Below are 22,269 nucleotides of genomic sequence, written 5' to 3' on the forward strand. Positions count from 1 at the left end.
AAATTATTTTTCTCTTTTCAGAAAACAGCTAACTTTGATACTATTTTCTTGAAAGGAACTCAATTGCTGTTTGAATAAACATTTCAGAATAATCACTGAAATAAATTTATTTCACGATATTTCACGAAAAATTAAAAGAAAAAAGAGAATTAAAGCCTCGTCGAAACTGTGAATGTATTTTTTGTGTTTGATTGAATTTAATGATAAAATGATGATGTTCGGATGACAAAGTGAAACAAAAACGCAGATAAAAAGAATACTGGTGGATTGTGGAAGTTTTGAAAAATTGAATTTTGACAAATGAAATAAAAAGAAACCCGAGACCGAAAGTTGAACTTTAGAAATTCTAATCCTCCTTATCCTCGTCGACAACCATGAATAGCTTTTGAATGAAAACAGTTGAGCTGTCTGAAATACGGTACAATTGACAAGTTGAAAATGAAGAAAAAAAACATTTGTTGAAAATTACTTACCAATGAATTCATTGAACCATTTTGGCTTGTTTTTCCATCCGATGAAAATTCCGTAGACGGGGACAGCGGAAAGCATGATAAGTAGACCAATTCCTGTAATAAATTCAAATTTTTATTCTCTTTCTGAAATTGGAAACTAACCCGTATCTCTTGGAGCAGCTACCATTGGAATAAGAACAAGAGCGATACATCCAGCAAGGAAAATAGCTGGCCAAATGAGTGGAACTTTAATTGGTCTTGATGCATCTGGCATGGTTCTACGAAGCCAGAAGAGTGCGGCAATGGCTGTTCCGATTGCAAGCCAGTAACTGATCTAGAAAATGAAAGTTTCTTGTTCGAGAACATGCATATTTTTTGAAGCTTGAATTCAAGCTTCTAAAATTGATGCTTCAAGAAACTCAGTACCGGGAAATATTAAAAAAAAAAAGCTATCACACTTACTTGAATATAATTAATCAATTGATACACATCCTTTGATGCCAACAAGTAAGCAATAGAAAGAGCTCCGGTAAGAATAACAGCGGGAATCGGTGTTTTCGTTTTTTTATTAATCATTGTCAATACAGCTGGCATTTGTCCTTCACGAGCACCGGAATAAAAAAGTCTCGCTGAAGTGAAAATAACTCCATTAGCTGATCCAATTGTGGAACATGCAACACAGAGTGGCATAATAAATGCGAATTTTCCATAGAGTTTATTGGCGAAAAGTACCGCTACAGCCGGGGATTCGAGCATTTCATCTGGTGAAATTGCTGTGTAGAGAGCCACATTAGTTAGCACGTAGATTACGGTACAGGATGTGATAGAGATGGCAATTGCGAGTGGAAGGTTTCTGAAAATTATGGTATAAGAAAATAAATAATATATCGTTAAATTTTTTTTACTGTTTCATAATGCAATTAGAACCTAAAATAATTTGCTAGATTAATTGACAAGTATTCTACAACAGATTAAAGTAGACCAATAAACTACTCATAGTCAGCTCTGAAACTTTAAATAAAAACAATTGGAATGTAAAAACTGTGTTAATGTGTTTCATGTAAACTATACAATCACTGAAACTTACCGTTTTGGGTTCTGCAACTCCTCGACGATGAAATTCAAGAAATTCCATCCAGAATAAGCGAATAATCCAGAGTAGAAAGCAAGTGAAACTTTTGTAAAATCTTGAGATGTATTCTCAAAAATATTCTCGAATGAGTCCTTGTACTGAGATTCACCTGAAATTTTTTATATTTTCTAAATACAGAATAGCTTAAGTGCTCACCAAAGAAAAGGAGACCAAGTCCGGTTAAAATGATAAGACACAGAGCAACAACCTTTGCAATAGTAAACCAATCCTGAACAATTGTTGCCAACCGAACAGAAATACAGTTGATTGCAGTCATCAGAACTGAAACGTAACGGTTATTAAATATACATATAGTTATGTAGATACATTTTGTAAAAAAATTTCAGTTAAAAAAAAGAATCACATACCAATTAACAAAATCGCGAGAAGCTCAGCGACTACATCTGGTGGGGCACAATCAGGGAAAAATGGTCGCAGTCCGTAAATGGCGAAAGTGAGTGCAACAATAGTCACAGTACATGGTCGGACTACGATAGCCTCAATCCAAAGACGAATAAATGCAACAAATGGTCCAAATGCTTCCATAATATATGCATAATCTCCTCCTGATTTCTTGATAAGAGTTCCCAGTTCTGCATAACAATATGCGCCAATTGCTGTGAAAATACCGGAGATGAGCCAAACAATAAGAGAGAGTCCAACTGATCCGGCTTCTGAAAGTAAATGAAATTTTGGAAAGTACGTAGTTTATTTCAAATACATCAAATACATCAACTACATTTTTCGTTTTTTCGAGTATTTTTCCCAAACAGCTTTCAAAAAAATTTTTTTTTAATAGGCGACTTTTGAATAAACAACTTTCACTTGAAAAATTATCAACTCACGTTCTTGCACTCCAGTTGGTGATACAAAAATGCCAGATCCAATAATGCATCCAACAATCATTGAAACTCCATTGAATAGTGTCAAACTCTTTTCAAGACCTTTTCCTTTTCCTTCTGTTTCATTTTGTGGTGCCTCATCTCCTTCTCTCGATTTTAACGGCTCCTTTTCAGCTGTCATCCTGAAAAATAAGTAATATTTTCACGTAAGACGGAGCCAGTAGAAAAAAAGTGTTGAAAAAACGGGTACAATTTTATATGAAGGGTATATTTCTTAATCTTTCCTGAAACATTTTTGGCATGCCAAAATAATATCGAAGAGAACAATAAAACCAAAAAGTTAGATAACATTTAAAAAAAATTCAATTTTTTTACAAATGGGTAACTATGAGCTAATTTTTCAACGCGGAATGAACTAGTCAGTAAACTTTCGAGAAACGTGAGCTCTGTCTAAATGTGCCAAATCTGAAAAATGATGACAATTTAGAAGAAGTGCTGACAAAATATCGCCTGAAAAAGAGAGGCGGATTTGTGACCAACTAGATTTTTTTATTTAAAAAAAAGAATGACTGAAGGATATAAGGACACAGAAAAGCACAAAAAAAGAAGTGACCGCGCAATGTTTTGCTATTACATCAGCCAAAAAGGAGCTAGCAGTGAAAAGCAGAAAACTCTTTTTCGGGGGAAATCATATTGGAAATCGAAAGAAAAAGAATATGAATTTTTCATGTCGGTCAGCAGAAAGTGGAGAGAACACGTAATCGAAATGATAAGAAATACTAGAATAACATAGCGGAAAATTGGATGAAAATATTATGAATAGAGTGAGGCAGTGGGAGAGATGAAGAGACAAAGACATTTGAGGGAAAGGGTCAGTTCTATTTGTTTATGTACTGATAAGTAATCGAAAAAAATGTATAGATGTTTTATTTCGACAAATGGAAAAGCTCAACAGGATTTTCGCAGATTGACAATTCACCTAACCTCTATTTTTTAGCCCAGAAAATCAAACTAAAGTTCGGAAAATAAGAAAAAAAACCAACGCATTTACAAACGAAACAACGCGTCAAATACACCGAAAAACTCTGTAAACAACGAAGAGTACAAAACTTTTCAAAAAATCTGTGAAAAAATGTGGAGAAACAGAACAAAGTGAGAATAAATGGAAAGTGAAGAGTCGGAAGAGGCAAAGAGAAGGGTCGTGTGAATGCAATGCTCACCATGAACCAAAAGGGAAAAATAAAACGAGATGAAACCAAAGAAGTGAGGGAAATCGGCATAACGTGGAAGTTACAAAAATGAGCTATGGGACCAATGATACATTAAGAAATATTTATGTGACTTTCAATATTGTCAAAGCTAACTTAATAATTTTTTTTGAAATCTCTTAAAATCAACATGGAAATTAGAACCAAAAAGATACAAATATTTGAACAAATTAAATTTGGAGCGTTTTAATTAATTATTGTTTAATAGAGTCTGTAGCTGGAAATTGAGTACTACAATAGAAATAGTAGATTACAAATGAAGCAACTTGTAAGTTTTTCAATTATGAAAAAACAATCAAAGCTTCTTATTTTGTGTTGCGCTCCTCAATCAAAAATAAGTCTTGAATATACAAATAATAAGAAAATTCCCATAATTAAGTGTATTCTATTAGTTAAAACAACATCGGTGTCGTTTTTAAACTTTTTTTTATGAAAAAAAGTAGTTCCGCATGGATGCAAAGTTGGAAGCAAAACAAAAAAGCGTGAAAATAAAATAAACATAAATAAACAAAACTCTCCGAATTTCTCTCTCTCTCCATCTCTTTTCCTCTTTGTTCATCGTCCGCATCCAAATTTTTGAATAGTTTGCATGAAACACAACACAACAAGGCAATAAATTAGGGGTCACCTCTTACTTGACACATCGGAAGAAACATTGATAAAATCAATCGGACGTTCCATAGAATGAGAACAGGAAATGCAATTATGAGGATGTTTTGTGATAATGGATTTTGGATTAAATAATTGAGGAAACGGAACAACGGATAAAAATTATCATATCAATTAGTTATTTGAATTAATTAATACTCCGTATTTGAATAATAATGTTTGCTGCTACTTCAAAATTTTCCAGTGCCAAAAGCATAGAACGTTCATAAATATTTCGATATACATCAGGAAGCGAAATATCATTTGGTTCTTTTCAAACACTGAAATTTAATTTCTATCGCTGCTCGGTACATATGTAAGTTCTTGCCACAGTTAAACATCTGCAACTGCTTCACGTGAATTTGCAATGAAAATATGCTTCAAATATTTACTGGACATTTAAAGGAACTCGAAATTCAGTAGAGTCGAACTCAATACTTAACTGCAAGTAGAAATAAAGAACATTTAGAGAATCTAAACTCAAAGTACATTAATCTTCTGAACACTTTTGAAAATATTTATGAAAATGGAACAAGTGAATTTATCTTTACATTCTGTTAGAACTAGACGAAAAATATGGCCATTCACGAATCTTGCTGTAATGCCTTGTAAATGCCTTATGAGTTTTCATTTGAAACATAATTAAATCCAAATACTGTTACTTTTCATGACAAACTGTTTTATGACACTATGACCAAAGGTACACTTTCACGTTATTTCAAATCTAGAAGAAAAATTTCAATAAGTGATCATCAAGGTAAAAACATACATAACATACTCATCGGTACTACACATTCAACCTTATTAATGGGTTTGAAAACTAAAGATATAAACCGATGTAGCTTACATCAACCTGGTTTTCAAATGCTCACCCATTACGGGCAAGCGACAAGGCATGGGAAACAACTCGGTAGAGCATAACAGGTTAAGCTCCCGTCGTTCTTTTTCACCAACGGCTACTGCTCCGACACAAAAGGCCTCTCCGAATTGAGTCCACAGGTGTCAATATTTGAGCAGCCAAAACCATACAACACTACTAGGTATCTACCATAAACGGTGAGCACAGCAGTAACAGCCTGTTGGTATTGTTTATCCAATTTTGTGTCAAGTTCTATTTGCTTCTCTGATTCTCTGCTTACTCTTGAACTATCGGGACCCTTTTTCTACAGTTGAGTTCGGCAACCGATTTTATCACAGAAGGTGGCATTCGCGCGACGATGTCACATTTCAAAGCGGCTGTCAGTTAGGACAAACGGATAGAAAATTAGAGAACGGGACGATATTCCATTATTAAGGGACTCGTTTAAAACTTGTGCATTGACTTCTCGTGCTGAACAACAAAAATTACGTGTGCCTGAATTTGAATCTATTTATGTTCATTTTTACAACTTCAACATGGCCAATGCTTCTTAAAAAAGATTACGATCACACGCATTCCTGTCTTTTTATAGTTGTCTATAATTCTATACCATTCTATAATTATGGGAAACTCTCTCCAGTCACTCGGTAACATCTGAGAGAATGAGTTTTGAAGTTACACACCTGCACAATGGTAACCGATCCAGGCTACCTACTATTACCCAATTAAAATGCAGATGATTCCACGTGGCAGGCGTCTTTGAAGAATTCTGTGGTGCATAGGTGTGACCAAGAGAAAAAGAGAACGAAATACATCATCTAAAATGTTCATCGAGTTATTTGAGACACCTAAATCATGTTTCAGAAACTTTTGATTGATTAAATAATTAATAAAACCTAGGTTTTTTTTTAGTATGAACTAACACGAAACTTGTTTTTCTAATACCAAATTCCTTTTAAAATAGCTTACTTGGCTTTAAAACTTTTGTGAATGGTTTTAAATATTGCTATTGTGTGGTTTCAGGGTGAAACCATTCGTCAGTTTTGTTTTTAAACGTCGGAAATCTCAAAGCCACTGACCACGTATCGAGACAATAGGTGCGAAATGAAGTAATCGTTGAAAATGAAACGATCAACTGTCAATTGGAAACAATAGGTGTCAGAGTTGCGTATGTTCTTAAGTAATATTGATTTTGCAAACATTATAAATGCTATTGGTTTATCTTTATAACTATCAAAAATTGATAATCGCCGGAAAATTAGGTAAGTTTCCCAATGGTTATTTTTTAATGAGTGTGAATCGTGTCGTGGGAATGAGAACGCCGTCAACTATTTTTCCTATAGGATCGTAGCAAATATAATCGGACTAACTTCTTTAAGAAGGCTCCCAAATAAAATTTTTGCTTGTGCTGTTTTTTCCGTTTAAAGCTTTAAAGGAATAGTTTTAAAAAAGACAGCGCAACTATTTTTGGTTTCGATCCATCTCTCTGAAAATAAAAGCAGTGATATAGTCTTAAAATCTATTTCAAAAAAAAAACATTTAACATTTTTATTCACTTTAACTGACTGTTTTATGGAGTACGAATATACAATTAAACTTAAGCAGACGTCGTAAGACATGTAGCATGCCGTCGAAGACCGACAAGGCGCTACATAAGATAACTAGTTCGTTGATACTGTTTTATTTTGAAAATCGTTGCTAAAATTCATGGTTGTTGAACACAATCCTTCGAAAATTGAAATATCACAAATTCTTGTCAAGTGACAGATGGGTGGCAAAATTCACAATGAAGATGTATTTCATGAGCAGATGGGGAACAGTGAAACATGGAGAATGACCACGAGAAATTATGAAAGTGGGAATTTAATTTTTATGAAGGTGCAATGTCCTCAAAATGGAAATTGTGGGGAATCTCAACAAAACCTCTTGCTCCGTTTGAAACCTTTAAAAATTTTGTATATTCAGGAATAGCCAAAAACACCAAACCACGTATATTAAACATGCTCGGCAAAACGGTCTAACTTCATAGCATACTCTTGCAACTTCTTATCAACAATTAGGCATTTTAGCTTTTAAGCAAACTTTTGCAGCTTTTCAGACGACTTTTGCAATTTCTTAGCAGATGTAAAGCTAAATTTCGCTCACAATCCCGTTGGTGTTCGCAACTTCTTAACAGCTTTTTACAAAGTTATATAAATGTTTTTATTAAGTTGCAGGAGTTTGCTATGAAGTTGCGACGTTTTGCCGAGCAGATAGCTTTGGAAAAGGAATATAATATCTTTGTTATAGAATAAAATTGTGTGTAATCTATCAGATTAGAAAAAAAAATTAAATGTTTGTTTCGTGAAGTTTGGTGAACTTATGCCGTTTTTTAAGAGAAATTCATTTGAGTTACAACAGAAGATTTCACAACAAACAACTTGTTTCCATAATTTGGTTCGGGGACAAATTATATTCATGAGAACAATTTATTTAATATTTCGGAAAATATTATTTGAAATTTTTCAAATCAATCAGATTCATAAAAACTTTCATTTTTATGAAGGTAAAATATCCTCAAAATGGAAGTTTTCTTTTCTTTATTTTCCTAATAACTCTTTTCAAGCTGTCTTGTGTATTTTTTTCCCAGATTCAAACTTTTAATGGCTACTTTAACAAATCTCATATTGCTTCCGGTATTCATCAGATCCCTGTCAAATAAATCTGTCAATTGTCTTAATCCCTTATATGTGTTCTTACGTACTCGACTTATGAACTTTCCTAGATTACTGTAGTGCATCTCATACACCTGCACTGTATTCTCCAATTAACGTGTCAATGTCAGTGGTGCCACGTAATTGATCTAGCCGACAAAAATGACTGCCTCTCGTTTTAAGAGCTCTGAAAATAAATAGAGACGGATGACATTCCCAATGTTTATATTTTATTCCCGATTTTCAGATTTTGAGATAAGAAACATTACGCGCACATAATCCATGAAAAAGGAAAAAAAAAACAAAAGACACGAGCAAAAACAAAGAAACAATGAGTGTGAACACAAAGTGCAAATCCTTCCTTCTCTTGAACTTTGGGAATATTTTTATTGGAGAGGAATAAGATCAACAATCTTGATAACTAACAAATATTTATAAAATTGAAGTACTATACTCTCATTATTCATAATTACATTATGACTCAAGTATAAATTCTCCATAATTAAGCTGAGAGTATCAGTGGTGCTCCCATCGAGAAATGGATGTGAATGAATTCAAAAAAATATTTTGTTCAAATATTTATATCTGATATTTTGAAGGTCTTTGAACACAAAAGAAATCAAAATTTTTGAAAACTCCAAGCTAATTTTGGTGCCATTCTTTAACTAGAGCTCAAAAATCAATCGAATCTTAGAGATATTGAGCCATGGCACCATAAGAGCTTCAACAGAGCTCCAGCATCAATAACTCTCAAAGTTGTGTGCACCAATAAAAATTATTGTTTCAACATAATAGTTAGTATTAACTGGAAAGAACAATTACAAACGTGTTACAAAATCAATTTTTGATCCACTTGATAGTGCATACTCTCCGAGTCGTAGCGATAAACCAGATTCAGCGAAAAAAATATTTCAGGTGTTTGGGTATTTTTCAGAACACTTAACATCAGATCAAATTTTCAGAAAACTTCACAACCGAGGATTCACCTCATGTCTATATGCCCCCAATAACCTCTCAACCACCCATAAATTCTGAATGATCATCCAGCTCAACCTTGACTCGCTTGCCAACCACCGTCGTTAACCAAACTTTGTCTGATTTATTAGTACTAAAGAAATTTTTGATAAAGATCTCCCTATTCTCATTTTTACCGAAAACATGAGATTTTTCTCGTTCAATTGTAAATTGAAAAACTGAAAAAGTAAACAGATTGTTAGTAGTGACAGATTGAATCAATTCGCGCCATGACGTCTCTTGGCTCCCTCCATATGACGCCTTCTGTTCATTTTCATTTGGTCCCTCTTCTTCCAATCATTTCTCTACTATTCCCAGGATTTCGGTTTTTTATGAGCCACCCATCCACGAGACAGTAATTATGATGAGTTGACTCTTGGAAGTTTGACTAGATAATTGTGAAACCTAGTTTCCCAGAAGAATGCTCTTTTACATATGTCGTCGTGACGTTTATTGACGGGTTTACAGTTTCAATAAATAAAATAAAATGTAGGCCAAATATTCATCGATGTAGATTGTATCGAAAGTTACATTTATTAGAAATTGTTAATAAGTCTGAAACGTTTTATTGAACTCCTAACTTTAATACAATAATGAATGTTTCCCTCAAGTTGGTAATTCATTCATAGGCGAATTTCTGATCGAATAGTAAGCTAGCTAAGTTAGATGTGGTTTTGACGGTTCAGTTAGGGTCTTGTAGCCTGCTCATATTTTTAAATGGAATTATTACTAGAATCTGATAGTTTCCCAACATTGACTGCGGTTATTGGCAAATTTCCCCAACTCGCTCATTTTGGTTTACGACTGACATTGCCCGTCTGAATGACCCAAGGTGGTTGACCCTTCCCTTCTAATCAGGTTTGAATTTTCCTGATCTGTTTGAACATAAATTATGTTGCTAAAAATAGAGTTTCTTAGATCCGTCTATCTTTGAACGTTTAGTTAAAACCCAAGCACGAAAACCATATCTTCAATTCAAACATTTTTAAATGTTTCAAGGTAAATTTGAAACTTTGGCGAATGATCACACTAGCCTGAATTAGTTGCACTCAATCAACTCAAACAACTTGTTATATCTAATAAATATTGATAAGCCAGTCCCTAAACACCATATTCTTATTTCTCCACTTATTCCACCTCATCCATCCATCCATCCATCCATTCATTCATTTGTTTCATGGTCTTCAAAATGTCCGCGACGACCCGAAGTCGTCGTCGGCGTGAAAAGAAGAAGAAAACACATGAAGACGAGGGAAAGGAATAAGGTACTGTAGAGGAATAAGGCAAAGAGGGATACTGTTATCGACTCGGTGAATCTTGTGCGAGTGACACCTACAAACACGGCTTGTGAAAGAGAGAGAGAGACAGAAATGAGCGGCCGCCTAGAAAAGAAGACGAACTTTGGTGACCTCATGTTCTGAGGAATCTGGTTGACCCAAATTCATTCCGGTTTCTGAAATTTGAAGCTTGAAAAATTGATATTGAAGTAGGAACTGGGCTCAAAATTACAACAAATTACAGTTAAGAAAAGATAACCATTTGCGAGATATTGATGGAAAAATAAAAATAATTCAATCAGTTCTAATTGAATTTTTGTAGGAGTTTATTGAATTGGAAAAAAATTAAGTAAAAAAAAAAAGTTCAACTTTTTCCCATTCATTTCTGTGCACTATGCAAGTTTATTTTGGATTAATAAAAAAAAACTACACGGCAGTACCTTTTCCAAAAACTGAAATCGTTCCTTAATCATTTTTTGTTAGGAAATGTTTTATATGGCTTAATTTTTCATTAGTTTGAGAACCAGAGAGCATCCTGTCAATTTCCTTTTTTGAGCTCATCCTCCTTGTTTTCCTGCTCTTCTTTTTTTCTATTTAGCAAATAAATTATATGATGATAAATCAGTGTGAAGGAGCCGCCCATGGTTGTCCCGAAAGAACAGCCGGGTGTCTACCCCTCTCTTCATTGGACAGATTTTATGCAAATAGTATCATCAGCTTGTTCTCTCCTTCTTCTTCTCCAAGGCATGGTCGTAACCGAATGTGAGGAGACGATTGATGAGTTATCGAGAGTCTGACACGTTCATAACAAAAGAGAAGCAAAATGGTTGAAGATGGGCGGTGAGGAGCAATTCATTCACAATAACTTAATCCGTCGACAGATTTTGAGGGGAGGAGCTGATGGGTTCGAGAGGAAGTTGAGAAGGAAATGAAATTTAGATGGCTTCTGAGCCATCGTGAGCAATTATTTTGATCGTTTCATTTTTTTTGTTGCTTTTGCTTTTTTTCACCTTTCATGTTCCTTTCATGTTCCCTTTCATGTTCATATAACTTAATTTCGGGTGGCTTTAATGATACTTCCTTTATTGATCGATTCTAAAAATTAAAATATAACGTTATTATTTAATGATAAGCCATTTTCAGTAATTGCATTTCACAATTATCCTTGTCAAACTAACGCGATGTCTGTTTCTGTCGATTTTTTAAAATTACATTTTTTGAAACGACACCAATTACTGTGGGGTATTTTAGGTAAATTACTGGTTTTATCAATTTTTTCTTGACCTTAACTTTTTTAACTGTATTTCCCATCTTATAAGAGACTATAGTCTTGCACTCCTTCCGATTAAAAATTGTTTTTTGCATTCTCTGATAGTAGTTGCCGTATTTTTTGCAGATGTCAAGTCCCTCACTTTTTAGTCAAATAGACAAGCTGTATCGAATCAATACTTTGGAAAACTAAGAGACATTCTAGAATTAATTTTGCACCAACAATTCATACATGACTAATAAACATTTTTTGTGAATACCTTTCCATTTTGAACATTTAGTAGAGTTGGAAAGCTTGTTGATTTGATTTGAAAAAGAAAACAATAAAATTGACTTTTCCCATCTTTGCCCACCTGTGATGGGACCTCATCATCATCATGACTTTATGATATACAGTGTTGCCCCTAAACATTTTACTACCCACCACAAAACTTAACGATGTGTGGCAACAGACACGTTTATGATTGGTGCAAGTGTCGATAAAACTGTACGCGTAACATCATCAGTACTTGCAAAAAATATACAGCAACTCACTTCATCAATCTCTATTCTTGACATATTTGGTGTTGTATTGGTTCCACCGTTCCTAGTTCTTGCCTTTTGAATGGAAGATGGTTATCTTGAAGACATGTACACAAGACTGATGACGTTGCAAGACGGGAATACGTGGCAAAGCGGCTTCTCTCTTCTTACAACACCTGAATTTTTAATCGTAGTTTTGATAGTATTTCTACATCTATCTAAATTTTTTTGGGGTATAAATTTTTTTCCTATCAAAAAAATTATATAAAAATTATTTTAGAAGTAAAATTAACAATAAAACATAGAAAAGTTATTTTTTCAATACTCCAACTCAAAATTTATACCTACGTTAAAGTTTCCTAAATATTCGAAAGAAATTATTTATTGAAATTATAGTTTTTAACTCAATTAACAAAAAAAACGAACGTATTTGTGCTGATAGAAAATAAAAGTTTTCCCTAAATAGTTCGTTAACATATGTTGTTCTTTTTTTTTAAACATTTTAGTAATCTGAAAAATTTCAAAGTCCCCTGAATTTGAACCCTGCCTGATGTCCCGTTACCTATCAATTCAAAACCCCATGGGGTATTTACTTTCACCCACACTTCATGCTAAAACTTCAATTATTATGATGTGCTTCACCCGTTTAGTTTTGAGTTGATCGACACCCTTCACACCGATAACCCCGAGGTCAATTCTCTAAAAGTCCCGGGGAGCCGCCAAACGTCTGTCACCTATAATTGTGATGTCCGGAAGCTATGAATCTCGATTAAGAGTCGGCTATTCTGTTGTTGTGGTTTAGGGATTGAAAAGAGGAGATAGTCCCCGGGGAACTATCTACTCTTCGTTTATTTTCCATTTCTCTTTAGCTCTTTTGATTCTATTCGAGACGAATCAAAAACGAGAGGGGGAGGAGGATCATTGAAGAAAGTTAGAATGACTAATCGTGCATTTATTGAAATAATGAAGATAACTTTTACCTATAACTTTATGATTTTTAACATGACCCATAATTTGAAATCTTAGTGTTTGCATACACTTGTAAACTTTTCTGTTTTATTTGAAGGTAATCTACCTTCTTTCTCCCTTTTGCAGTTTTTTTCGTCGCAATTCCAATTAGTCAATTCTAGAAACATCGTATCTTTTTTCCAATGGCATGCCTGACATAGTGTGAACACTTTTTTTTCAAATTCCGCTCACTGACACCTTTCAAAGCGTGCGGTGCCTGCCTGACAGTCAAACCTGGAGATGGCCTCTTTAATTTCTTTGAACTAAGCGCTCAGAAGATGTGTTACCGGAAAGGTGACAGAGCAACGGAAGGAAGATACATAATATATGTGGACGAAACCGGTGGTCGTCTTCTTTTATTGATTTTTTTAGACGGTTGCCGTTTGAATTTCAATAAAGGTGTATGACAAACGAACTTTAAACTATTTGGCATTCTGAAACTAAAAGAAAATTTGAATTTGAATAATTTCAATAGTAAACTGACATTAAAATTCAAGTAATTATCAACTAGTTTCATCAATTAGAAATTTCTAGTAGATTTTTTTCGCTGTTCTTCAATAAATGTTCCAATAATATTTTACTAATACCATCTCCACTTGTTCTGCTCACACGTGTTCTTCTATCACTTGTTTCTTTATTCAAATTACATCTTCTCTTATAAACAAAGAATTACACCCGATTTCGCACCTCGAGTGAGACTGGTATGAGAGCATAGAGACACGCGCAAAAACCAAAAATTTTACGAGCAACAAACAAATTTTTCAAGACTTAGGTGAACTCTTGCAATTTGAGAAGTATCAGCTGGCATTTTAGGATTACGCGTTCCGCATGCTCACAACTATTTTGCTGTTTCAAAAATGCAAAATAAAGATGAACGTAGATGAATATACCGTGTTTAATTTTTGTTCTTCTCTCTTGTGGACATACAAAATTAAGGCAGTGCTAATAGAAAAAACGAAGATACGAAAAAACATCATCGATACCTTTTTACCGTTTTACCACCTTTAACCGACATTATGGAGATGCCAGGCAATAAAAACTTTAACAATGACGATGTAACATTAGAAAATATATCAGAATATATACTTTCGAAAACAAACATCCATAACATCCAATGTCACGCATTCATCATAAAACATTGGCAAAAAGGGCACTGAAATGAGTGGCATCAGATGGAAATCTCAAGAAGATTGCCGAGTCGCGATACAGTGCAGTATGTCATTTGCGGTAAAAAGCGGCTACCTCTCTGACTTCCTGTCACACCAATCACCACCACAACCACCACCTAAAGAGCAATAAATCAGTGGAGGGGGAGATAGTGCGAGCTCGACGCGTGGGGTGTCAGGGTTCCTGAGGAATTTAAAGTGGATCGAGGAGACGGGGACAGGCGCCAGTGCTTTCATCTCTCCGCCCTTTTCTCTTCATCCGAAGTATGGAAATGGATTAGTGTGATTTTGATGGCATACTGACTGCGCTAATTGATTTTGCGGTAGACATTGTGAGCATCTATTTTGAGTCTCTCTAACTTTGTCAAAATCACCTTATATTCGGAATAGATTATTAGATTATTAAAGCTAACGATTCTACCCTTCTTCCATACTAGTTTCTGAGCTCCAACTGTTTGTAGAAATTTCTCTAGAATATCATGTTGTCTAGTCAAATACTTACTAATTTATATCCCCCCATTCAATTCATCTCGTATTTGTTTCTTCGAAACATTGAATGTAGCCGAGCTCATTTCTTCGTTGTGCTGCTAAACACAAAAAAGAAGCTCCTTCTTCTCGTTTGCCTCTCACTCCTGCCATGATTTAATGGGGTGTTCAATGAAGCGAGGAATGAGCTCAGAGGATAGGCTACGGTAGTCAAGAAATAAGAAGAAGCTTGTCTTTTTGAACATCCGGTGGGAATTCGAGACGATGAAACTGAACACAGACAAAATGAATCCGAAGCAACGTGTATTCACATCATTTATTCTGGCGAATTCTTGGAGAAGAACCTAAACGTATTTTATAAGAAAAGGATTACGGTATTCGATTTGCCTTTTTGGCAGAGTTCAAAAATTAAGCTTCAAAAGAATCTAAAACTCAAAATAAGACTGCCAAAAAAATGACCCAATCAGGCATTTTTTGAACCACAACATGTAACACTTCCGCTATGATCTTTATATTGTGATAAGATCCCAATCTGTGATCTGATAATGTCCAATGTGATAAAGTCCGCTCGATAGCGTTTCGGTTTTTAATCTGTCACACCTATCCTCATGTTCACACTTTGTTTTCTTATCCGACCTACTGATCTAGATTCAGTTTTACCACTGAAAGTTCTAACAAATTACCACCATCTGGTGGAGTAATTTCAATACTTTCACTGTTTTATTCACTGTATTCACTGTGTATTCACTGTATTCACTGTGATTTCACTGTATTCACTGTTTTATTTATTAGAGTTATTACCTTGGTTAAAAAGTATATAACATAAGATCTAGAATATTCAGAGTTTTGATTTCTTGTTTTATTCTTAGAAGACATTCCACACCTAAAAATTTTTTGACCTATCTTTCCCGCCCAAACTCCAATTACTGCTTCGTTCGTTTTCAGGAATTATTTTTAATCTTTTTGTGTAATTTTTCATTATTTTGAGTGCCAACTGTGTTGTCAGATGCTCAGTTATAATTATCGCTTGGCTCAAAATATTGCTCTCACCATTTTATCGCTTGAATTCGAGTTTTTTGACATAATAGTCACTTTGCTCGCATTTTCCAATGAAAGATGAATAATTTTTTTTATTTTTTATTTTTTTCATTTTTTAAGTTTTTTTAATTAGAAAATCAATATACCACGCTTCGATAACTTTTAAACATTTTTTTCACGGACCACGTGGAGTTTCAGCAAAAAGATTATTTCTTATTAAAAAATGAACTTCTCATGAACTTTCGTCATTAGTTCCACAATTTCCTTCGACAAGTCTCCACGAAATTAAACAATTTGTTGTGATCGACAGTCTAAATCATCTTGAACTGTTTGAAGACGGTAAGCCCTCGTAGCCTAGATGTCGAGGCCAATTAATCTAATTTTTATAGTAAGAGGATAATGCATTATCGTGATGCTAACTACTCTATATCCCGAAATAAAGTGAATCTACATCATGAAGAGTTTATGTTAGATGGAGTTGTCGGTGGCGAGGACCATGATATGCAGAACACGAATGAAGTGCGTGCGGAGTTGGACTCTTTGCTCCGTCTTGATCCTGACACAAACTCCATCATTGATGCTCTTCATATTTCACAACCAATTGAGGTACAATATTATGTTCTCTGCAACAAGTCTTATTCTAGACTTCTCTATCCCACTCTCAGCCAGCAAGCTCCGCCTCCATGGCAAGTCGATTGGACGATGGGTGACAATTAGCTGGATGGGAAGACGAGAAGGGAGGAGGCCGCCCCGCCTCTCGTCTCGCCTTGCCGTGTGTCTGATTCAGTCCACATTGAAAAGGACCGTATCTAGAAACCCTAGATAGATAGACCTAGATAATCTTGAAAACTACCACAACTACTCAGGGTGGCCCTGAAGGATGCAAAAGGAAAACCCCCGATCTGCAATTTCGATCTGTAACTTGATCTAATTTTCTCTTATCTCGGTTGGTCCCCTCTCTCATTTAATCTCAACTTTCGATGACTTGCTGATAATCTTTTATCTTCAAGCCGCAGATGGTTATCATCATTACTCTATCAGATATGGCGCCGTGCCCTTTTCGTTCCCACGTTCCCTTTCCTCTCATATCTCTGCACACTCCTCTATTTCTTCATATAATTCTGCTATTCGGGTTCCTGTGCTTGTGCTCTTAAGCCTTTTTTCGTTTCACTTCTCGTCCTTCCTTTACTCTACTCTAATCCATCAACTCTCTTCAATAACTTTTTCTTTTTCAGCAGGAAAACATGGACTACGAAGGAAAACCCGTTGAATTTACTCTCGGCACTTCTTCTGGAGGCGCATCACTGGCACCAACAAGCTCAACGACGGCTGCATCCATTGCACCATTTTCATACAATACATCAGCAACCAACTATTACAACACCACACCGAGTAGTATGTTTTATTTGTTTCTTCATGTTGTGCTTTTTCTTCTTCTCATGCTCCCGTCTGTCTAAGACATCTAAGAATCAATTTCCTCTTTAGAATGGGGAAATTAGGAGGCTCCTCCACCCTCACACCGTCCTCATCATCAAACAACTTTCTTTAAACATTTATTTTTCAGGTTATCCAATGTTCCTCAACTATCAATATGCTGGAGGCACAACAGTGACAACTGATATGGATGCATTTAGTGGAATGGATATGTCAATGAATAACGGAGTTTTTGGAAGTTAGTTTTAAAAAAAAATCTTTAGAATCAGTGAGCCTTGTTTTTTAAACAATACACTGGATTTTCCCATAGAAAAATTTGATTGAGATATGATACTATTCTCTTTTCTGATAACTGGCAAAGATAAAATGCCCTCGAGATTTCTCTCGTTTCAGTTCATTCTTAGAAACACCTGAAACCGTGTTAGGAGCACCATGACCTAATTTTTTTTTCTTCAAATCCTGTTTGATTTTCGTGTTACTCTAAATGACAGGAACATTTCGAGTGACCACTACGCACACAGAGACCTATAAAAATTCCCCCTGACATGTTCAGTTCACCGTATCTTTATGGGTAATTTTCCCTCAACTCCTTCCCACCCGTTCATTTAACTCCTTTTCAAATGTTATCAATTCACTTTCAGCACAAAACAATCCGAGTTACTTCTATCCAACGACACAACTCAACACATATGGATATGATACACTCGCCGCTGCCACGACAGCATCTGGAATTACTGTTAATAACAATCAATTGAATGTTAATATTGTACAAGGAAATGGAACTATCGTACCACAGCCAATCACTCAAAACATCATCTCCACTGTTTCAAATGTTCAATCATCGGTTCCTATCAATAACAGTCAACCTCTCACCCCAACTGGATTGGCTGGCTGCTCGACGTCTTCAGGATCATCATCGGCTTCAAGCTCATCAGCAAACTCAACTTCTACACCGAAGAACACCATCTCCAAAGCAAACCGATCATCAGGAGGAGCCAACAATTCTCAATGTAAGATTAAATAATTATATCAATCAATAACATCTGTAATTTCAACTTTTCAGTCAGCACGGAAGATCGTGAGTGTGTCAATTGTGGAGTTCACAATACTCCATTATGGCGTCGGGATGGATCAGGAAACTACCTCTGCAACGCATGCGGCCTCTACTTCAAGATGAACCATCATGCTCGTCCATTGGTGAAGCCGAAAAAGAGACAGGTAAGAGAATCTCCGTTTTTGGCGTCACCTACACCTTCCATCACTTGTCACTTTTATCCTGTTGATGACAGAGAGAAAAGAGGCTCGACCTTGGGATTCCGACTCGGAATGACTTTTTATTAGAGTCGGCGGTAGGTATCCCTCTCTAGTCGAGAGAGTGAAAGAGTGATAAAGATCTTTTGGGAAGAGGGTTCCTCCTTTTTTCGTCTCATTGAGCAATTGATCAGGACTACCTTATTGATGATGACAAATTGGGAACAGAAAAGGGCAAGGACCATTTGGATAAGAACGGTCTTTCATAACACATAACACGACTGAGTTCAGATGGCGTAATGAGTAACTTCTAGGATACATTGCGAAATAGGACATTGAGTTGGGAATACATGAGTTTTTGACATGAGTTTTGCTGTAACATATTCGAATGACGAAGATTTATCTGGGGACTTTTGGAGTTAAAATCTGAATAAGCGGATTTCCAGACTAAAGTAAATTTATATAGTTTTATGATGCACTGAGTTTGAGATGACAATTCTCAATTCGTAGTGTTGTTTTATGATTCAGACATACATTTTTTTACTAGAGTTCCTAAGAGTTTTGAAAGTCAAATCTTAACAAACAAGACCTCGAGAATAAAACGCCACATTCTCGTTTCTCGCGTTTCATTCACTTACAGTAGGCATTTGTTCATTAATTTTCCGAATGAATTCTCTCTTCCTCTTTTCGTCACTCATTTTCACTCGTTTCTGCCCCAAAAATTTGTCGCTTCGTCTTAGTTGTCGTCGTCGTGTCAATGTCTATACACGGAAAACAAGAGGCACCGAAATTCAAGATAACCATCTTTTTTCTCTTTTTGCCTCTTTCTTTCTTCCTCTCTGCTGAAATTCAAACGTTTCGACGCTGAGAATGTGAAAGAGAGAGACAGAAAAGAATTTGATGAAGAGAAAGTACGGTAGCTATTGGTGATGATTCCTACAAAAGTCATGACATGGTTGTTAGCACAGGGGTATGCAATATAAATCAATAAATACCAAAACGCCAGTTTGCTTCTCCTTTTCTTTTGAAAACTATATCTAAAATAGTTTATTTATCAGCAGAACGCTCAAAAACGGACCGGAATCGAGTGTGTCAACTGTCGTACAAATACAACAACACTCTGGAGAAGAAATGGAGAAGGGCATCCAGTGTGCAATGCTTGTGGACTCTACTTTAAACTTCATAAGGTAAGATAAAATTATATTCTTAAGGGATCAGTTTTTTGGCGCTCTACTGAAAAAAATTGGATTTGATTTAAAAACGCTGTTTCAAATTTTAAAGTTGAACGAATGCAGAAAACCATTATGTGATTTGCGCTGTATTACCAAGGGTCAAATTTTTTATAGATTATTCAATAATCTTGACTTTTGGAAAACCACAAAAGGATCTATGCATAGCTATAAAAAATACAGTACACTCCAAACGATCAAAGCTCCTCCTTTTACCGACAAATTGGTTGCGCGAAATAGAGTTGCGTAAGTTTAGTGTCGTCTTTAAACCTTCTTCGCGCTCTTTACCTTATCGTATCATCCCTCCTCCGATATGTAATTACTTCCACCACTACCCTAAGCAAAACATTAATCGCGATGCCGACGCGATAAACGGATTCATCGTTTTTGCTATAAAGTGTCATGATTGATGGGATTTTCCCACGGCATTGTTTTCTTTTGGTCAGTGTCTGATTGGATAATTATACTAAAGGCAATTATATGAGCATCCGGGAAAAGAAAGGAAACTGTTTAGTTTTATGGCGCAACACTATTTAAGTGAGCCGACTGTTTATGATTGTAATGAAGAAGAAGTGAACATTTGATGGTATTCACATCATAAAATGCAAAAATCGATTCAAAAACTGAACATCATTATTTTTCAGGTGGAACGTCCAATCACCATGAAGAAGGATGGAATTCAGACCCGTAATCGCAAGCTCTCCGCAAAGGGATCGCGAAGAATGAAGAAAGAGAATGGCGGAACTCCGACTTCAATGGGAATGCCTACAACATCTTCAAGTATTTCATCTGGAATCGAACTTGATCAAAGTGGAGTTTGGGGAATGAAAAACACTCAACCAATGCTCATGACACCGACAGCATATGCATTCCCAGCATCCAATTTCTACTTCAACTCGATCGAGGATCAATTGGAGTATAAAACGTGCCCTCCAATGATGGTGGACTTTGGAGGACAAATGAAAAATTTGAATTTGAACTGATAAAATATTCATTTTAGCAACTCTTTTTTTTCATTGATTCTCCTCATTTCAAGACATTCCATTCTTCTTCTGCCTCCCAAAATTTCTTTCATCCTCTCATATTTCTGTGATATAAATCATCATCATCTCCACACTTTCACATTGAATATAGAATAATTTGTGACATAATTTATTAATTTTCCTGCGGTTTTCATTACCTCAAACCACGTTTGTTTTTATGTTTTTCCTCAATCTCACAATATGTGTACTATATTTTTGTTCTCGCTACAATCACTTTTCCTGCCCGGCTACTCACCAAAACTCTGAATATTTGGAAGAGTTTGTATGTTTTCCCCCTTTTCAAACACCAAAAAGGTTTCTTGATGTTTTTCTCATTATTTCAAGGGGTAGTTTGTGTTTCCCTTGGATCCCTCGCATGGTCAGAAATGACAACTCTGGTATTTTTGTGAATTTATTTATTGAACATAAAAATTAAAAATTAAACAATTTTATTCATGGAAACCTGAATTTTAGATATTGTTAATAAGGATCAGCAGATTTTCGAGAAAATTTTGCTTAACATTTCTGTAACTTACTCATTAAAACTCATTAAAATGCTCAATAAAAAAATTAGGTTGTCGAATTGAAAGTTTAAACAAAAATAAATGTTTGTATTAGGTTGGTCGAAAAGTCTTTGCAAAATTTTGATTTTTTTTTTGGAAGTAGTATTTTTTCAAAGCGAACAAGATTCAATGGGTAATATATTTACCATTAATTCCTATGACTTCTTGCCAACACAACGGAAGTTGAACAGTACCCTCCGCCTAGAACTCCTGCGATTGGGAGGCAAAGAAGTCGTCCAACCCCGTTTCGACGACCTTTCGATCATGAAACTTCTGCCCGGCAAGGTGATTCTGGAGTGAGCGGAACAGATGGTAGTCAGTAGGAGCCAAGCCCGGCGAATACGATGGGTAAGATAAAATTTGGATTCCAACTGTCTGGAGCTTCTGGCGGGTCTTAAAAGTTGTATGCGGTCTTGCGTTGTCATGGAGCAGCAACAACTTTGATCCTCTAGGGCGATGTAATCGATGAGCATGGACCATCTTTTCCAATTAAATGCAGTATAGGCCAGCGTTGATTGTAGCAAAGTCTGGAAGAAGCTCTCTGGAAATGACACCCTTACTGTCCCGCCCAATTGAGAGAAGCACTTTTTTCCGTGAAGTTCTAATTTGAGGTCAGGTGTCGCGGTTTCCTCGACCGGGACCCACTCTTTTTTCCTGGTATGGCTAACATACAATACCCATTTATCATTTCCAGTAATGATATCCTTAACCCAGTCCGTTGTTCGTTTCCTAGTGAGCAGCGAAAGAGAGAGGTCACAAAACAATTTTTCTGAGAATCGGGCAAATTGTGAGGAACGAGTTGACCGAACTTTTCTACCCTTCCGGTTTCGTGGAGATGGTTGATGATGGTTTTTTGGGGATGCTTGAGAGTCGCAGAAAGTTCGCGGTTCGTTGCTCTTGGATCATCTTCCAGGGCTCTCGAAATATCCTCGTCGATATTCAAACGAGAGCGATCTTATCTTGGTTTATCATCGAGATCGTAGTTCTTTTTCGTGAACTTTTCGAACCAAAACTTCATGGTATTGTAGGTGACAGAGTTCTTGCCTAACACTGCACACATGTTACGACGAGCTTCGTTGCAATTGCAGATTTGGGG

The 22,269-nt window shown here is 35.7% G+C and overlaps 2 protein-coding genes and 4 non-coding genes across 11 annotated transcripts; 2 read left to right on the top strand and 4 right to left on the bottom strand.

Annotated features, from left to right (window-relative positions):
• Window positions 1-90: 90 nt before the first annotated feature.
• On the bottom strand, window positions 91-2,608 carry aat-1 (Large neutral amino acids transporter small subunit 1). The gene is made up of 8 exons (NM_069306.7): window positions 2,430-2,608; window positions 1,953-2,258; window positions 1,741-1,866; window positions 1,540-1,693; window positions 915-1,305; window positions 615-786; window positions 474-566; window positions 91-408 (listed from the first exon to the last, which is right to left on the bottom strand). Exons 1-8 carry the CDS (start codon window positions 2,605-2,607, stop codon window positions 347-349), a joined length of 1,482 nt encoding a protein of 493 aa, NP_501707.1. The 5' UTR covers window position 2,608; the 3' UTR covers window positions 91-346.
• 21ur-12906 lies at window positions 1,402-1,422 on the top strand. Its single transcript, NR_056425.1, has one exon.
• Window positions 2,609-10,805: 8,197 nt separating the features above from the next.
• Window positions 10,806-10,933, bottom strand: W09C2.12. Its single transcript, NR_056426.1, has one exon. It is a non-coding gene; the product is annotated as an Unclassified non-coding RNA W09C2.12 (non-coding RNA).
• Window positions 10,934-12,612: 1,679 nt separating this feature from the next.
• W09C2.11 lies at window positions 12,613-12,756 on the bottom strand. The gene has a single exon (NR_056427.1). It is a non-coding gene; the product is annotated as an Unclassified non-coding RNA W09C2.11 (non-coding RNA).
• A 3,151-nt stretch (window positions 12,757-15,907) lies between these two features.
• elt-1 lies at window positions 15,908-21,060 on the top strand (the record flags this gene model as incomplete). Of its 6 annotated transcripts, none has more annotated exons than NM_001038346.6 (8): window positions 15,908-16,013; window positions 16,064-16,280; window positions 16,910-17,069; window positions 17,239-17,346; window positions 17,750-18,118; window positions 18,172-18,326; window positions 19,418-19,546; window positions 20,233-21,060. In NM_001038346.6, the coding sequence occupies 7 exons, from the start codon at window positions 16,074-16,076 to the stop codon at window positions 20,569-20,571; spliced, it is 1,467 nt and encodes a 488-aa protein (NP_001033435.1). The 6 variants fall into 6 exon arrangements, with proteins under 6 accessions (NP_001033435.1, NP_001255402.1, NP_001368126.1 ...); NM_001268473.4 differs by having other exon boundaries at window positions 15,928-16,013; window positions 19,421-19,546; window positions 20,233-21,054; NM_001380414.1 differs by lacking the exon at window positions 15,908-16,013 and having other exon boundaries at window positions 16,074-16,280; window positions 16,913-17,069; window positions 20,233-20,571.
• 21ur-15550 lies at window positions 18,425-18,445 on the bottom strand. The gene has a single exon (NR_056428.1).
• Window positions 21,061-22,269: the final 1,209 nt, after the last annotated feature.

This window comes from Caenorhabditis elegans, chromosome IV, assembly GCF_000002985.6.
Source record: "Caenorhabditis elegans chromosome IV".
NCBI classification, from domain to species: domain Eukaryota; kingdom Metazoa; phylum Nematoda; class Chromadorea; order Rhabditida; family Rhabditidae; genus Caenorhabditis; species Caenorhabditis elegans.